This window comes from Amaranthus tricolor, chromosome 3 (genome assembly GCF_026212465.1).
Source record: "Amaranthus tricolor cultivar Red isolate AtriRed21 chromosome 3, ASM2621246v1, whole genome shotgun sequence".
NCBI classification, from domain to species: Eukaryota; Viridiplantae; Streptophyta; class Magnoliopsida; order Caryophyllales; family Amaranthaceae; genus Amaranthus; species Amaranthus tricolor.
In genome coordinates, this window is record NC_080049.1 from 17549284 (window position 1) to 17566573 (window position 17290).

The following is a 17290-nucleotide window of genomic DNA, read 5'->3' on the forward strand; positions in this document are numbered from 1 at the left end:
AAAATAATTACTTAAGAAAAATATAATAAATTAATTGGCATTGGAAAACAGAAAATATTTTTCTTAAATGATCTCCCTTTAATGGACACTCTTGGATGGATTTTCGGTTTGAGCAAAGTTCCTCCTATTTATAGTAGGAACAGCCAGCAGTTACCTCAGACACACCTCCCACTATCCTCCACGTTCTCAAAACAAAAAGATAGTGGTCTTGCCAAAAAATAAACGTCCGGCTGTCATTTGCTCAAAGAAAAACGGTTTCCTTAGGCTAAAAATAGCATAGAAATTAAAAGCACAAGATCCTAAAAAATAGGAGATCTTAATCTTAAGAAGAAAAAGTCTTAGGCTATTTTTAGATAACTTAAAAATAGTTTAGCCAATTAACTTACTAATTAATTTAAGCAACTAATTTAAGTTTTAACCGTTTACATCAACTAAAACCAGAATAATAAAATAACTGCAATTTTCCAGTTGATGTTTTTCTCCAGACCTGCAACGTAGGAACAACGTACTGTCTCCAGCTTCAACTTTTGTTAGATTGTTCATTTTAGGAACAGTAGACCGTCTGTCAACCTTTATCTTCCTAAGCACTTATCTAACTTCTTGAATATTTTAAGACACGTACAACTTTCACGAACCAAGTCATAGGCTTCATCAATGATTTCAACAAAATCGGATATTCACCTACAAAACAATCTCTAAAATATGTTTGTTTATTTAAAAGTGAAGTCATCATCAAAACCTTAAGCGCCAACAAGACGCGAGGAGTGAGCAAGAAAGAAGGAGAAGGAAGAAAAGGAGAGTGACGGCTCTTGCTTGAGCATTTAGGGTTTTCACGGGTTTTATACTCGTCATTGCTATTATTATTATTATTATTATTATTATTATTATTATTATTATTATTATTATTATTATTATTATTATTATTATTATTATTACGTTTATTTATTTATGTCCCTTTTCTTCTTTTCTTTTTATGTAACACCCGAATTTCTGCCCTTCCTTTACGATTCTGGTTTCGTTTAAGGGGTTGGAAATTCAGGGGTGTTACACCCTTGATGTCAAAATCTTAATTTCAGTTGCTAATTGTCGCTTGTCCTCCACAAGTTTGTTAGTCACTTCTCTTTGCCAAACTGTCATTTCAGGTTCATCAATCCATTTAAACTTTTTGCACCCCCTCCAATTTGTATCAAGATCATAAAAAACGCAAGTCTTAAACCCTCTTCCAGGATTTTCCTTGGTCCATGAAACTCTCCTTGCAAAGGGAACTCCACACCCACATTTTTCAGGTATCGAATTTTCGGTTGTAGAAGAAGAAGAAATTACTAATTAATTGGAAAAAATTGGGTTCTTTGAATTATTTAGGGATTGGAAATTAAGGAGAAAGAAAGAAAGGCGAAACACCGATGAAGATGAATGATTTAGGGTTTATCGTAGGAAATGGCAGAAAGAAATGATTCTCGAATGACGCTGAAATGAAATGAAGAAGAAGGTGGGTTTAAAGAATCACGTGACTGTCACGTGAGGGTCAAGGGTTATACTTAACGGTCAAAGGCCAAAAACTGTTATAAGGTAGTGTTTTGCAAAGAATTGTATTATATAAGGTAGGTTTTTGCAAAAAATTTTACATAAGGTAGTTTTTTACAAAAGGGGGTGTAGATTAGGTAGTTTTTTTTTATAATTTTGCCTAAAAATAATCAAGTTATGTAAAATAGTAATAGAATCATGTTTATGCTTCATCAAATAAACCCAAGTCATTTTAGTGAAATCATCCACTATAGTCCAAAAATATTACATCCATTATGTGTCTTGTAAGTGTATGGTTCCCATACATCCATGTGTGAAAGTTCAAAAGCACTACTAAACTTAACATAGCTACCTTGAAAAGCTGACCTAGTTTTTCTAGATTGAGCACAAAATTGTACAACTAAAATTATTTTTAATGTTTGTAATATCTATATCTAGAAAAATGATCTTCATCTTAGTAAAGAGTATGTGAGCTAAACGTAAATGCCACAATTTAGCAAATTCAATCTTGTGTTGAGAAGTAGTAACAGAAATCATGGGAAGAACATTGTAATTAATATCATTAGAAGGCAAAGAAAAATTGTCAAATTTATTCAAAGAAGACATGCTTTTCTTGTTCTTGGAGCATGAAGTAGACATGTCAAGTTTCTTCAGAAGTGGTGTACAATTAAAGTCATGAAAAAGTAAAAGTAACTTGTCAAAGTTACCCAAAAGAAAATGTAATGTGTGGTTCCTGTCTCTGGTGCATGAAGGAGATGTGGCATCTTCATGAAGAAAAGGCATGTCTTACTTTGTCTTGGAACAATGAAGAATGTTAGCTTATTCTGATGCATTTAAGAAAAGTTTTGATGCTTTATCTGCCACTAAAACAGGTGTGGCTTCATGTGTCTGGAGGCAAGAAAAGAATTTTGTTTTATTTGATGTGCAAAAAGTATGTGGCTTTTCCAAAGAAGAAATTAATTCCTTCCCCTTGGAACTAGGAGCTATGGTTGCTACATCCCTCGAATAATAGAGTCCTTGAAAGAGTTTACAAAGGGGTTGTTTCTGTGATGAAACGAAGAAGTGGAAAACACTTGAAGTATTGTAACTGGAAGCGTTATCAGGAGCGGCGATTCGTGGAAGGAAGCGACCTGAATTCCTGCAACACAACACGTTAGCCTCGTCCGGGGGGTGATCTCCCGGAAAACCCCTCCGACGCTCAAGTTAGAACGTTGATGTGAGATAATTGAATAGATGATTATAAACTGAATGCAAGAATTAAGGTATCGAGGTTGATATTGCTGGTATTTTAGTAGGCTGATGAAATGGGAAGTGAGTAAGGATATTAAGAGGGTTATTCTTAGATGATCCCTTCCTCTCTGATGGTTGTCTCTACTTATAGTGGCGGAAGGGAAGTTATTTCAGAGAGGAGGTTAATTATCATGGGGATAGTGAGCAGTTATCAGCCTTGGAAGGAGGAGAACCAAGCAATGAGGGATGAATGGGAAGTTGGGTCAATCTGGAAGTTACTTTCCTGGGGGAAGGAAGTTAGGGTATCTTAAGGGTTACTTGCTCATGGGCCAACTAAGGAGTTTGGAAAATTCAGGAAAAGCCCATTGACTAAAAGTCAAGGTCAATACGAAAGGTAAAAAGCGTATTAAGGTAATATGACATTAATAATTTAAATAAATAAGTAAATTAAGTAAATGATACCATGACATTTAGCCCCACGCATGAAGGATGATATGAAAAGGGAACCCCAATGACTTGAAAATATCTTTCTTTATGCGGATATGGTAAGCGTCATTTGGCAAATCTCTAGGCGGATTCCGAAAATTGATTTCGTAAGCTTCGAATCGACTGTTCACATGCCGAATTCTGAGTTGTAACGAAAAAGTTATGACCTTTTCAAAATAACCGTATGCGACGCTCCAAGTTAAAGAGAAATGAATAACGTCAATCGAGCTGCGGCTCAAGGCATGCCGCGGAGTAGTCCCATCCCTTTATATCGTTCAGCAGCAAAAATGTAGTTGCGGAGGCTGGTTCCTGGTTTATGCTTTATTAATGCCGCGAAAGTTCCAATACTTAGAATATTTTGGAACAAGATAGCCCCCAAGGAGGGTCCGACTTATCTACTACACGGATGTAATTACCATAATTTGTCCTCTTATTATTATTTTCATCTGAAGTCGCGGAACTTCAGAAACTTGAAATATTTTTGAACCAGATCACCAAAAAAGTGGGTCCGATTTGTCGACGTCACGGACAAGATACTGGTTTTGTTGTTCTATGTTCCTTCTTGTTGTCGTGTTATAAGCTGTAGAATCTTGGTAAGGTAACATGCCGCAGCATGAGTGAGTTGACTCGCCAGACAATAAATCACATGAGTTGAGGACGCGGCTTAGTTTTATACTTGCATTCTTCACTGAGGGACTTGGAGGAGTCTGACTTATCAACGTTGCGGAAAGACAAAAATACTTGGAACTATTTCTCTCGTTTTAACAAGCCCCTTGTTCTTCTAGGACGCGGAATAATCACACAGGTCTGTGTCTTAGATTATACGGAAAATATGAGAATTCTCCCGCACTTAGAATTTTCGCACAATAATTGGGGGCACGTGGGAGTCCGACTTATCGATCATACGGACATCCTTCATACTTGAATAATTTCTGTTTATCTTGGGGTGTGATTCAGGGTCCGACTTATCGACCCTACGGCTTCAGGAGAAAACTTGATAACAAAGAATTTGTTGACATTTTCTCCCTCCTTGGGTGTCCGACTTATCGACTTCCCAGTTTTAGTTTGGGGATTCCACTACTCGTGTAAAGGGTGTTTGGGTTTGGGTTTGAGCATTTATTGCTGCAATAAATAGGGTTGTTGGAACTGTTCCCTCTCACCTAACCTTCATTGACTCCCTTATTTCTTCAAATCGCTAGAAAGAGAAAGTAGAGAGAAACGCTCTGACAATCTTTAACCATCCTTCAAACTTCTGACAAAATTCTCGAAGATCTTCAAGGGCCCTGACAAATCTTCATCAAATTTCTGACAGATCTTCAAAATTTCTTCAAAGTATTCAAATCTTTCCTCAAATTCTTGAATTTCTTCAAATTATTCTTCAAAATTTTCTTCAAACTGTTCTTGAATGTTTAAAGTTTTGAATTAGTTCTATGAAATTAGCCATTATTCTTTGTTGAAATATACGAAGATGGTCGAATGCAACAAGAGGGGGGGTGAATTGTTGTGTATCTAGCTTTACTTAGTTTTTCTTCTAATTTTGCGGAATTTTAACAAACAAAATAAAGCTTAAACTTAAAAAGCAAAAGATAAAAAGGAGACAAAGATTTTACGTGGAAAGCTTCTTGGCCTAATAAGAAGGAAAACCACGACCCCCGGGATTTCAAAATTCTCACTATGTTTTAGGCAATCAAATACAATTACATAAAACAGTTTGCTTCACTTGAAGCTTCTCTACTCTAGGCCTAATTCTCTTTCTCTACTTTCTCCTTCTCTTTCTCTTCTCACGTTTCACTTCTCTATTCCCTTAGACTTCTCATGAGTCTAATTACAACAAATCACTCAATAACCCTTACAAGGCTAATTCTCAAGAGGATAAACATTAAAATAATTACTTAAGAAAAATATAATAAATTAATTGGCATTGGAAAACTGAAAATATTTTTCTTAAATGATCTCCCTTAATGGACACTCTTGGATGGATATCAGTTTGAGCAAAGTTCCTCCTATTTATAGTGGGAACAGACAGCAGTTACCTTAGACACACCTCCCACTATCATCCACGTTCTCAAAACAAAAGGATAGTGGAATTGCCAAAAAATAAATGACCGGCTGTCATTTGCTCAGAGAGAAAATCAGTTTCCTTAAGCTAAAAATAGCATAGGAGTTAAAAACACAAGATCCAAAAAAATAGGAGAGCTTAATCTTAAGAAGAAAAAGTCTTAGGCTATTTTTAGATAACCTAAAAATAGTTTTGCCAACCAATTTATTAATAAATTGAGCAATTAAATTAATTATTAACCGTTACATCAACTTAAAAACAGAAAATAATTAATTCGCAATTTTCCAGTCGATGTTTTTCTCCAGACCTGCTACGTAGGAACAGCGTATTGTCTCCAGCTTCAACTTTTGTTAGATTATTCATTTTAGGAACAGTAGACCGTCTGTCAACCTTTAACTTCCTAAGCACTTATCTAACTTCTTGAATATTTTAGACACGTACAACTTCCACGAACCAAGTCATAGGCTTCATCAACGATTTCAACAACATCGGATATTCACCTACAAAACAATCTCTAAAATATGTTTGTTTATTTAAAAGTGAAGTCATCATCAAAACCTTAAGAGCCAACATTCTTTACAAGTTTCGCCTACTACTCTATGATTATCATTAATATGGATGTTGCGGCTACTCATTAGACAATAGCTAACTTGGACATTAACTCTGCTAACCCGATGGAAATTCCTTTGGTAGCATGTAGACGTTTTAATAAAGAGGGGTTGCTAATGAATGATTCGGACGATAGTAGTTCGGTGAGAATCACCCCTCATTGCGAATCAAAGAAGGCTGGGGATGAGTCATTTGTATCCCCTATATACACACCCGAGATAATAAAAACTGCTCCTTGAGAAGTGGGCATTGCTTTCTTCCCCAATTACTTGCCGCGAATAAATCCTGACCTGGAAGGGTTATTGTATGTAGATATGGAAAACATCGAAGGATCATCTGAGTCCTCAGGAAGGGAGAGCGCAGTATAGCAGTATACTTTCCTTCTTTCGAATTAGGACTTAGGTTCCCTCTTCATCCACTTTTTAGGGAAATATTAGATTTTTTGAATGTCTCAATGCTCGTATTATACCCTAACGCATGGGGTTGTATGATGGCGTTTTTGATCTTGTGTAAAGTTTTGGCCGTGCCACCAACAGTTACCGCCTTTAGGTATATATTTAGAGCCCGCTTATGTAATTCTCAATCATACAACTGTGGCTGGATAACATTCACACATTGTCGTGGGCTGAAGATAGTCCACGACCTCCCTGATAACCAAAAGGGATACAGGACTAAGTTTGCCTATTTATACAATTCAGGGGGTTGGAACATTAAAACCTCCTTCGACATCAAACCCAACCTTTCGGGTTTCAATAACGGGATCCCGCAATGTTCTTTCAATGATGCGGTGATCATAGAGTATGCAAAGATGGACGTCCAGTTGGGGAAGAAACCCATGAACGTCCAACTCAACTGGATACCGGGTCGTTCTGAGTTGGAGAATGACAACCTCCTCTCAGCATTCGGCATCATCCTGGCTATTGATCGGAGTAAGAGTCGTCGGATTTCTTCCTTCCTTTATGGTATGTTTACTTGTTTCTAACTCTTGATTTTTCAGGGATAGCCAAGGAAAACTTGAGAGCAAAAAATCCTGATCTGATGAAGAAGTTCAGCGTCATGCGATTCGCTCAGGGGGCCAGCCAACGGGCCGCGTAAAAACCTCTACCTCTTCCTAGAAAGATATAAATTCATATATTTTTCGAACTATGAGGGATTCTTCTAACTTTTTCTCTTGTAGGACTCGGCAACGGTAGAGAAAGGGCTGGACGAGGTGCCCTGCGAACAGGAGGCTCTCCGGCTCCTCGAGGAGAGAAAGAGGGCTCACATTGACATGATTCTAAGAGGGTGATCCCTCCCAAGATGAAGGAAGTGAAAAAGAGTGGGAAGGAGAGGAAGAGAAAGAGAGACTCTTTCTTCCCACGAGGAGAGCGCGACCAAAAGGGCCTCCCTAGACACCATTCAGACGGCTGTACCTCTTCAGGTGAGGTTGGCCGGGGAGGAGGCGTCATCTCCTCAAAGTGCGGCAGTGCCCATCTCTGGCAAGGGTAAAGAGAAGATGGGAGAATCGGACGCGGCTGCGGAGTCGCACTTCGCGGAGGTATATCGTCGTCGTGAGGTCTTGCCCTTCCGACACGATACACTTTTTACGGATTTGGGGAACAAGGGTATGATCACTCGTTTTAACAGGGCGACGTCCCACTTAGTCAGCAAAGTGGACGTTGATCATTTAGAGTCCTTGTCCCCCCCCCCGCGATAGAGTGCGTCAAGCGCAAGCTTCAGCGGCAGAGGTAGCATCCTTTTCTTTGCTTTTTATTTCAAGTTTTTTGGTGGCTTTTAATCTTCGTTTCTTTGCAGACTTTTCTAAGGTTGGCTTTTGAGCTCAACCTGAGTCGTCAAAGTGCCGCGGACCAGGAGACCTTGGCCTCCCTGACCTCCTGTTGCGAAGAGCAGAATGAGGAACTACAGAAGCTTCGGGAGGATCTTGGAGAACTGTCGGGCTTAAAGGAGAAGCTGGCTAAGTGCTCTGAGCTGAAAGAGCGCTTAGTCAGGACTGAGCAGTGGCGGGAGAAAGCTAAGAAGCGGCTAGAATGGGTCATCGCAAGCATTGACACGGCTTCTAGTATGTCGGCTACCCTCGGCCATGAGGTTGGTCACCTGATGGACGTTCATGGTAAGCTGGTTCATCAAAACCAGTGTCTCATGCAACAGGTGTCGGCTGATTCGGCCAAGTTCAAGACCTTTCTATCCGCGACTAAGGTGCATAAACTTTGTTCGGAAAGACGAGCCCGGATAGCTAGGAATTGGCTGACTTCGGACGAGCTGGAGGCGTCATGTTTTTTAGGGGATATGACGGCGGAAATGGTGGGTGCCGGTTCTATGATCAGTGACGAGAAGTACCATCTGGCTGCTGCGGATTTAGGCATTGACTTTGATTCTCTCCAAAGAACGGCTAATCAAAAGGGGGACAAAGCCTTGACCAACCTAGCTCCGGTTTTGGAGCGGGAGTCGGCGGTGCTGATCGATCCTAACTGGGACGTAGAGGAGGAGAGAGCTTGGTCGGAAAAAATGAATAATGAAGCTGAAAAGGAGGCCTTCTGCCTTGACTTAGATCAATTGACTCTTTCTCCTCCTTCGGTGTCGGATGTCCCTGAGAACTTGGCGCTTTCTAAACTGGAGAGTTTGTGCATAGACTTGTCAAATCTAATCATCGATGAAGGGAGAAACCTCCAAGGCTTGTCCAAGGAGCTGTCAGAGATTGAGGTGGAGCCGTTTAATGTGGAAGAGTTTATAAGCTTCACCCCGAGTCTCGGGGAGGGAATGGCCGGGTCTCCGCAGCCGCTGCCTCAAGATCCTGAGGGGGATGTTGACGCCTTTCTGAATGATGTTTAAAATTTTTGTAATGAAATACGTCATTATTGACCAAACTTTGTAACTTGATTTGAATTATATTTTGGAGCCGAATTGTTTTGATTTTTCTGTACATATTTTTGATCAATGATTCTCCCAAATTTCAAGATATTTTGCTATGAATGTTTGGAGTATTTCCGTTGCTATCTAACAGGTCGTGGCTTCTTTCGACAAAAAATGGGGAGTGATGCGGTCGAAAATTTACTTAAAACAATTTCGATCTTGGGACCCCATTCTAAGGGTCCGACTTGTCGATATCACTAACGGGCGAAATTGAAAATTTTACTTAGAATAATTTTGATCTTGGGACCCCATTCTAGGGGTCCGACTTATGGATGTCACTGATAGTTGCCTGATTAATAGAAAACATTGATTTTAACTTAAATCAACTTTGATTTTTGGGACCCCAGTCTAGGGGTTCGACTTGTCGATGTTACTGATGGGTGAGATTCTTTACTTAGAACAATTTTGATATTTGAATAGGCCATCCTAGTTGGCTCCTAGTTTTCCTTTATCTATGATTTTTCTTGTGGCCTCAACTTTGCGGAGGACATAGTCGCCAACTTGAATGCGTTTGGTTTTGACGTGTCGATTGAAGCTGCGAATCACTTCTGTTTTTTGGCCATGGACCTTAACAATTCATTCCCCCGTGTTTCTGGAAGCAGATCTAAGTTTGCCCTTTTTTCTTGTTCATTCTCACTGTGTGAGTAGTAGGTAACCCTTGTGGAGGGTATGTCTATCTCTACTGGAAGCACGGCTTCGGACCCGCATACCAAGGAAAATGAGGTGTGTCCAGTTGGCTCTTTGATGGTTGTTTGGCTTGCCCATAGGATGCCGGGTAGTTCTTCATCCCAAGTACCTTTGATCCCCTCTATTTTATTTTTGATGCCGTTTAAAATCTCCTTGTTTGCTGATTCAACTTGGCCATTGGTTTGCGGTCGAGATACTGAACTGAATCGGATTTGAATGCCGAACCTGTCGCAGTATTCTATTGTGTTCTTACTGACAAATTGTCTCCCATTGTCGGTAATGATCACACGAGGAATACCGTATCTCGTGATGATATTTCGCCATATGAATTTACAGACTTGTTTATCTGTGATTGAGCTAAGAGCCTCTGCTTCCACATATTTGGTGAAATAATCAATAGCCACAATAATGACAGTTCGTACTCCCTGATGTATGCCGCATCCGCCTTCGTGTATTTCGCGAAGGATGTAGTTTCCTTCTTCATGAGAAACACATTTTAAAAGAGGATAGGTATATGATTTTTTATAGAGTGTGCCTTCGTGGAGCTCGAACCATCTGGCCTTCTTCTGAAGCGTTTTTGCCTGATTCTCATCTTGGGGAAGCGTCTGATTTTGCAAATATTTGATGTATGGCTCCATCCACATTTCCGATCTATCAATAGTGTTAACCAATGTTGATGCTGGGGTTAGGGAGTACTTCCCAGATAATTTCGCGAGCCGTGGATGTTTCAGCTGAGCTGGCGAGCTTCGCCAGGGAATCGGCCTGTGCATTTTGAGATCTTGGTATGTGGATCAATGTGAATTTGTCGAATTTCTTGACGAATTCTCTGACTTGTTGCAAGTACATCTTCATGCTATCATCCTTGGCTTCGAATTCCCTGTTCACTTGTCCGACTATTAGTTGGGAGTCAGAGAAAGTGGATAATACTTTAGCCCCTGCCTCATAGCAAATTTTGAGCCCCATGAGTAATGCTTCGTATTCTGCCTCATTGTTGGAGGCCACAAACTGGAATCTGACCGCTCTTTCCATACGGACCCCGGCGGAAGATACAATCAGAAGCCCTGCTCTACTTGCTGATTGTGTTGAAGACCCATCTACATATAACCTCCATTCTTTATTGGGTTCAGGATGATGAGGGATAGTGTTTTCGGCAATGAAGTCAGCAAGGGCTTGGGCTTTGATTGCTGTCCGTGGGTCATATTCGATGCCGAAATCTGCAACTTGATTAGCCCAATCAGTGACGCGGCTCGATTTGTTTTTTCCTTCCAGAATCTTCATCAAAGGTTGACTGGTTCTGACGATGATTTGGTGGGATTGGAAGTATGGTTTCAGTTTCCTGCTCGCCATCACGATTGCAAATAAGACCTTTTCTACTTCGCTGTAGTTCCCCTCGGATCCTCGAAAGGTGTGACTTACGTAATATACGGGGAATTGCTTCTTTTCTCTTTCGGCGACTAATACTCCTGATAGAGAGTATTCGGAGACCGAGACATATAAGACTAGCTTTTCCTCGTTGAAAGGCGAAACTAGTTTTGGCAAAGAGGACAAGTGCTCCTTTAACTGCTGGAAGGATTCTTCGGCTTCTTTCGTCCATTCAAACTTGCATTGTTTGAGGGTTTTGAAGAAGGGCGAGCATCTGTCCGCGGACTTGGATAGAAATTTCCCTATGCAGCTACGCATCCTGTCAGTTTTTGCACTTCTTTTACGGATCTAGAGGACTTCATGTCTCGGATTGCCTGGATCTTGTCGGGGTTTGCTTCTATTCCTCTTTCGTCAACGAGGAAGCCAAGGCACTTCCCTCCGGTGACTCCAAACACGCAATTTTCAGGATTGAGTCGCATTTGGTGTTTTCGGAGGGTTATGAATGTCTCGCGTAAGTCCGCGGCATGCTGAGACACCTGCTTGCTCTTTTTGATCATGTCATTCACGTATACCTCTAAATTTCAGCCTATCTGAGATTGGAAGACCTTATTGACCATTCTCTGATAAGTTGCTCCGGCATTCTTTAGCCCAAAGAGCATGACCTTGTAGGAATATACTCCAGCATTTGTAATGAATGTCGTATGTGGCTGTTCTTCTGTGGCTAATGGGATTTGATGGTGGCCAGCGTTAGCATCCATGAAGCTCAATAGGGCGTGGCCTGCCGTTGAATCTACCAAACGATCTATCTTTGGGAGAGGATAATCGTCCTTGGGGCATGCTTTGTTTAGATCCGTGAAATCAACACACATCCTCCACTTGCCATTTGATTTTTTCACGAGGACGACGTTGGAGAGCCAATCGGAGTATTTGCATTCTCTGATGAACCCGGCTTTCAGCAATTTCGCCACCTCTTCTTTGGCGGTCTCTATTCGCTCTTTTCCTTGATGTCGTAGCTTTTGCTTCACGGGTTTGTAGCATGGTTTTATATCAAGTTTATGGCACATGACACTTGCAGGGATGCCAGACATTTCTTCCGTGGAAAAAGCGAAGATGTCGCGATACTCGGTAAGGGTGGTCATGATATCCTATTTGACCGGGCCAGGAAGATCTTTCCCTATCTTGATGCGTTTTCCTCCGAACATGTCTACCTCCTCGTATCGCTGTATGGGATGAGGCCTTTCGTGCGTGTTGGGGTTCTCTAGATACACGCTCATGACAGTCGGGGAATCTTCTTCCCTTTCTCTTTTGGAGGGGGTGATGGAGGCTCCTCGTTTTAAGGTATTGATGAGGCATTGGCGTGCCATCATCTGATCCCCTTTGAGGATACCCACTTGTCCATCATCCCGCTCAAATTGTAGCAGGAGCTGATGAGGAAAGATTGCAGCTTTGATCTTGTTGATGAGGGGAAGCCCCATGATGGCGCTGTAGGGGAATGTGAGATCCACCACCGTGAATCGTATAGGTACGGTTCTGCTTCCATTTCTTTCCCCTACTCGTACGGGGAGGATGATCGTTCCTAGTGGAATTACCTGACTTCCTCCAAACCCGATCAGGGGTTTATCAAGAGGTTGTAAGTGCTTTTCTTCGAACTTCATTTTTCTCAGGCATTCCATTGTTATAAGATCAGCCGTGCTCCCGGTATCTACGAGTACCCTTTTGACTTTCATTTGCCCAATTTTGAGTGTAACCACCAGAGGGTCAGTATGTGGTTGTTGCAGTGTTTGGGAGGTAGTGGCATCGAACCTCATGGTCGGTCCGGTTGATGAGGCTTTTGGAGGCCCTTTTAGCAGAATGTGGACGCTGTTTCTTGCGGCACGGATGGTAGGATATTCTTCAGTGTATCCTCCAAAAATCATGTTGATAGTTCCCTGTGTGTTGGAACTTTCGTGCCTGGCCTCATCCCTCTAGGGGGATCTGCGTCTTTGATTCCAAGGCCTCCTTTCCGCTTCTCTTCTAGCGTCGTAGTCCTTCCGGTTGATGAACCTGAACAGTTTTCCCTCATCGGCCAGTTGATGTAGGATACGTTTGAGTTCGCAGCATTGGGCCAAAGTGTGGCCGTGTTCTTTGTGGTAATCACACCACAGATTGTAGTTGCGTCGATCAGAAGGGGTGGTAGTAGGAGGTGGAGTTGGCAACTCATTCTGGACGGCGAAGAATATGTCCTTCCTGTTCCGGTTAAACAACGGATCGTTACCTCCATCTAGTAAATTCCGCGTCCTGGACTCCCCTTCAGCGGCATATACGTGTCTGGATCGTGGAGGCCCCATATCCGACGGAGGTTTTGGACGACACGACAAGTAGTTTCTAACCCTCCTTGATGGATGTTCCTCTCTGCTCCTTGAGGAATGATTGGTTGTTGGATCCTTCTTTTCCGACCTTCGTTTCTTAGGATCATGTGCCTGACATATCTCAGAGGCCGTGATATAGCTTTGACATTGCTTCATAGCCTACGCGTATGTCTTTACTTGACTCTCGACCAACTAGAACTTCAGCCTTTGAGCCTTCATTCCATTGATCAGGGCGTTTAATGCGACTAACTCTTCCAAATCAGTTACTTCCAATACCGCCTCGTGGAACTTTTTCAAGTATGATGATATAGATTCCCCTTCCGATTGCATTATGCTAAGCAAGTGGAAGTTTGATTTTTCCTGCCTTCGTGATGCCACAAAGTGACCTAGAAATTTTCCTTCTAGTTGGGCAAAGTTGTGGATACTTCCTCCCGGAAGGGAGGTATACCACGTCAAGGCTACTCCTGTAAGAGTAGTTGGGAAAAATTTGCACCACAAGGATGGGTTAGTGGTGTACAGGAGCATTAGGTTCTTGTAGGCCATCAGGTGTTCCTCGGGGCAGGATGTTCCATCGAAGGCTGCCATGTTTGGGATTTTAATTTTCCCCGGGTTGGGAGTATTCAGTATCTCCGGAGCCAGCGGAGAGATTATTGATATGAGATCTTCAGGAAGGCTACGCTTGCCGGCCTCATTCCGCGGCATAGTGACGGGACTGATGGGACGGCTAGATCCCGCGAGTTGTGCCTTCTATCGTTCTTCCCTCCTCTTATCCACCAGCGATTGAACGCTTTCGGACGCCCTTTGTTTCTTGCTTTCTAGGAAGGTATGGGCGGCTCGAGAGGCGGTTTTAGATTCGTCATCTCGCGGGTCAGTCCTGTTGAGACTTGTGTGGGTCCTTGATCTCTCCCGCCTTCTCTTATCGCGTCTACTAGAATGTGACATCCTCGAGTTCCCATCTTGAGATTCATGGGACTTCGGTATCTCTTGATGGGGTTCGATTCATTCCTACAGATTTTTTATTTGGTCCGCCATGTCCTCCAACACTCGTTGTTGAGTAGGAGTATTATTTATGACGGCGCGGAGTTGTTCGGAGAAGGCGGCCGTGAGGTTTCGTTCTAGCATGTCCAGATCACGGCGAGTCACGACTTGGTTGTTAGTGTGGCCCGCTGAAGTGTCTGTATCTGTGCTGTGCACGGTAGCAGTTTGAGTTGGATTCTTCTTAGGAGCCATGAATTTTTATTCGACTCCCCACAGACGGCGCCAAACTGTTTCTGTGATGAAACGAAGAAGTGGAAAACACTTGAAGTATTATAAGTGGAAGCGTTATCAGGAGCGGTGATTCGTGGAAGGAAGCGACCTGAATTCCTGCAACACAACACGTTAGCCTCGTCTGGGGTTTGATCTCCCGGAAAACCCCTCCGACGCTCAAGTTAGAACGTTGATGTGAGATTATTGAATAGATGATTATAAACTGAATGCAAGAATTAAGGTATCGAGGTTGATATTGCTGGTATTTTGGTAGGCTGATGAAATGGGGAGTGAGTAAGGATATTAAGAGGGTTATTCTTAGATGATCCCTTCCTCTCTGATGGTTGTCTCTACTTATAGTGGTGGAAGGGAAGTTATTTCAGAGAGGAGGTTAATTATCATGGGGATAGTGGGCAGTTGTTAGCCTTGGAAGGAGGAGAACCAAGCAATGAGGGATGAATGGGAAGTTAGGTCAATCTGGAAGTTACTTTCCTGGCGGAAGGAAGTTAGGGTATCTTGAGGGTTACTTGCTCATGGGCCAACTAAGGAGTTTGGAAAATTCAGGAAAAGCCCATTGACTAAAAGTCAAGGTCAATACGAAAGGTAAAAAGGGTATTAAGGTAATATGACATTAATAATTCAAATAAATAAGTAAATTAAGTAAATGATACCATGATAGGGGTAAACATATCCTCGTGTCCTGTTCCCGTAAGAGGCAATAATCCTTGGAAAACGAAACATTAGCCTTCTTTTCTATGCACAATTTAGAAACACATTCAAAATTGAATTGAAAATTTGGAACAAATAAGACGTTTTTTTAAAGTTATATTATCATTTAATGGAACATCACCTATCTTACTAACTTTATGTTTGCTTCCATCTGGTATAGTAATATCATTTCTTGAAGTATTTGTGTATTTTATGTTCTTACTAACATTGCACATAAGGTCATTAGCTCCTCTATCTACAACCCATTTACTTTGATTTTTATCAGAAATTAAACAACATATACTTGCTAAATTTCTGGAGGATGGCGCATCAGTGTGTTCAACTTCATGTAAATCTTTCCAAGTAAGGTAAGTAGATTAGTGAATTGTCATTCTGTCATACCATATTGATTTCCTTTAAGATTTCCTTCCAAGTTTCTTTCACCTTGAGAATTAGTGGCATATTTGTTTTGATTTGGTTTGTTCTTAATAGGATAACCATAGATTTTAAAACATCAATATATTGGGTTTGTTCTGGTATAGTAATTGGGTTTGTTCTGGTATAGTAATTGGGTTTGTTCTACTATTGTCCCTCAAATTTCTACCATGCCCTTTATCATTGAATATTCTCCTGTCTGCACCAAATGCTACCGAATCAATGGTAGATTCTTTGTGCAAGTTCTCATGCACTAGTGGAAAAAACCTCATTTGCTGCGGTTTTTTGGCCATTATTTGCTGCGGTTTTGGCCCCAAGCAATAGTGATAGCAGCAAATAGCCTATTTTAAATGCTGCGGTTAAAAACCGCAACAAAAAAGGGCATTATTTGCTGCGGTTATTGGGCAAAACCGCAGCAAAAAGAGAAGAGTTATTTGCTGCGGTCAGGGGCAAAACCGCAGCAAATAAGTGTGCATTATTTGCTGCGGTTTGGCCCCTGACAGCAGCAAATACTCTATTTTTTTTTCTTTTTTCGTTTTATAATCATAATAATCCAATTATAATGTACAATGTAATAACAATGATTAATCCAATAATAAATCAAATGATAATCACAAATAATCACAAATAATCCAATATTGTAATAATAATCCAATATTAATAATATGTACGTACAGAAAGGCTTATTGCAGATTGCTTTATGCTACGGAAAAAAGTTTATTTGGATAGTACATCATCCTCACACAAAACATACCGAGAAATAGGTTCCAACACTTTAACATCCATGCCTTTATCAAAAGTAGGGCACATAGTATGATGTGCTAGAGCATACACCAGGTAAGGTACTAGATATTCTTGATAAAGCATGAGAGAATTTGTACCAGATTGCATGGAAAGCTGCCGGGCTTTTATTTGACGACACATCTGTATAACTTCACCAACATTACGTTTGTCCTGCAAAAGAGGTAGCATGAAATAAAAGCTCAGTTGCATGACAATTTCAAACAAGCTAAGCCGCAATAAAAATTTATCATATTCAGGAATTGAAGTTTGATACGATTGACTAATACCTCATTTATTGCTGCATGTTTGGAAGAAAAAATATCCATTAGAAAAGCACATGCATATTTTGGATCCAAAATGCGATCCTTGATGTACTGATGAGCTTTGCTGAGGAACAATTTCCTAGCTTGACGGAAATTTATCTGAGTTTCACATAATGCAACGATGAAAACAGAATTAAATTCCGAAACTAATAACCAACCTGTACAAGAGAGTTTGAATATCAATCAAAAAATTGAACAAATGTATACTAATCAAAAGCTCCTACCTCAACTGTCCTTAAAGCTAAATGGAAGACGTCAACGGGTATACTAGTATCCCAACATCTTGACAGGCGAAGGATGGATTTGGCAGAAGCAAGCTTCAAGTGAGCCTTATCCACAGAACTGCAATAAAACACCTGTATTTTATTGACAACAAAATTTGTATAACTGTAGCACAAAAAGCATACCTAACAACCAACCTCCACCGTACCTTGATTCTAATTCTTTTGAAAAATCTCCAAAGGAAAGCATAATTCTAAGAATTTCTATGAGATCATCGATTCCACCTCGAAGATGAGCATCTTTAACGGGTAGGTAGCTCTTGACCAGTGTTTTAATACCATATATGAATAAGCAAT

At 41.0% G+C, this 17290-nt stretch overlaps 1 protein-coding gene across 1 annotated transcript; it reads right to left on the reverse strand.

The window, feature by feature from the left end:
- Positions 1-12012: 12012 nt before the first annotated feature.
- On the reverse strand, positions 12013-12783 carry LOC130808402 (uncharacterized). The gene has a single exon (XM_057673879.1). The coding sequence runs from the start codon at positions 12781-12783 to the stop codon at positions 12013-12015; it is 771 nt and encodes a 256-aa protein (XP_057529862.1).
- Between the last annotated feature and the right edge of the window lie 4507 nt (positions 12784-17290).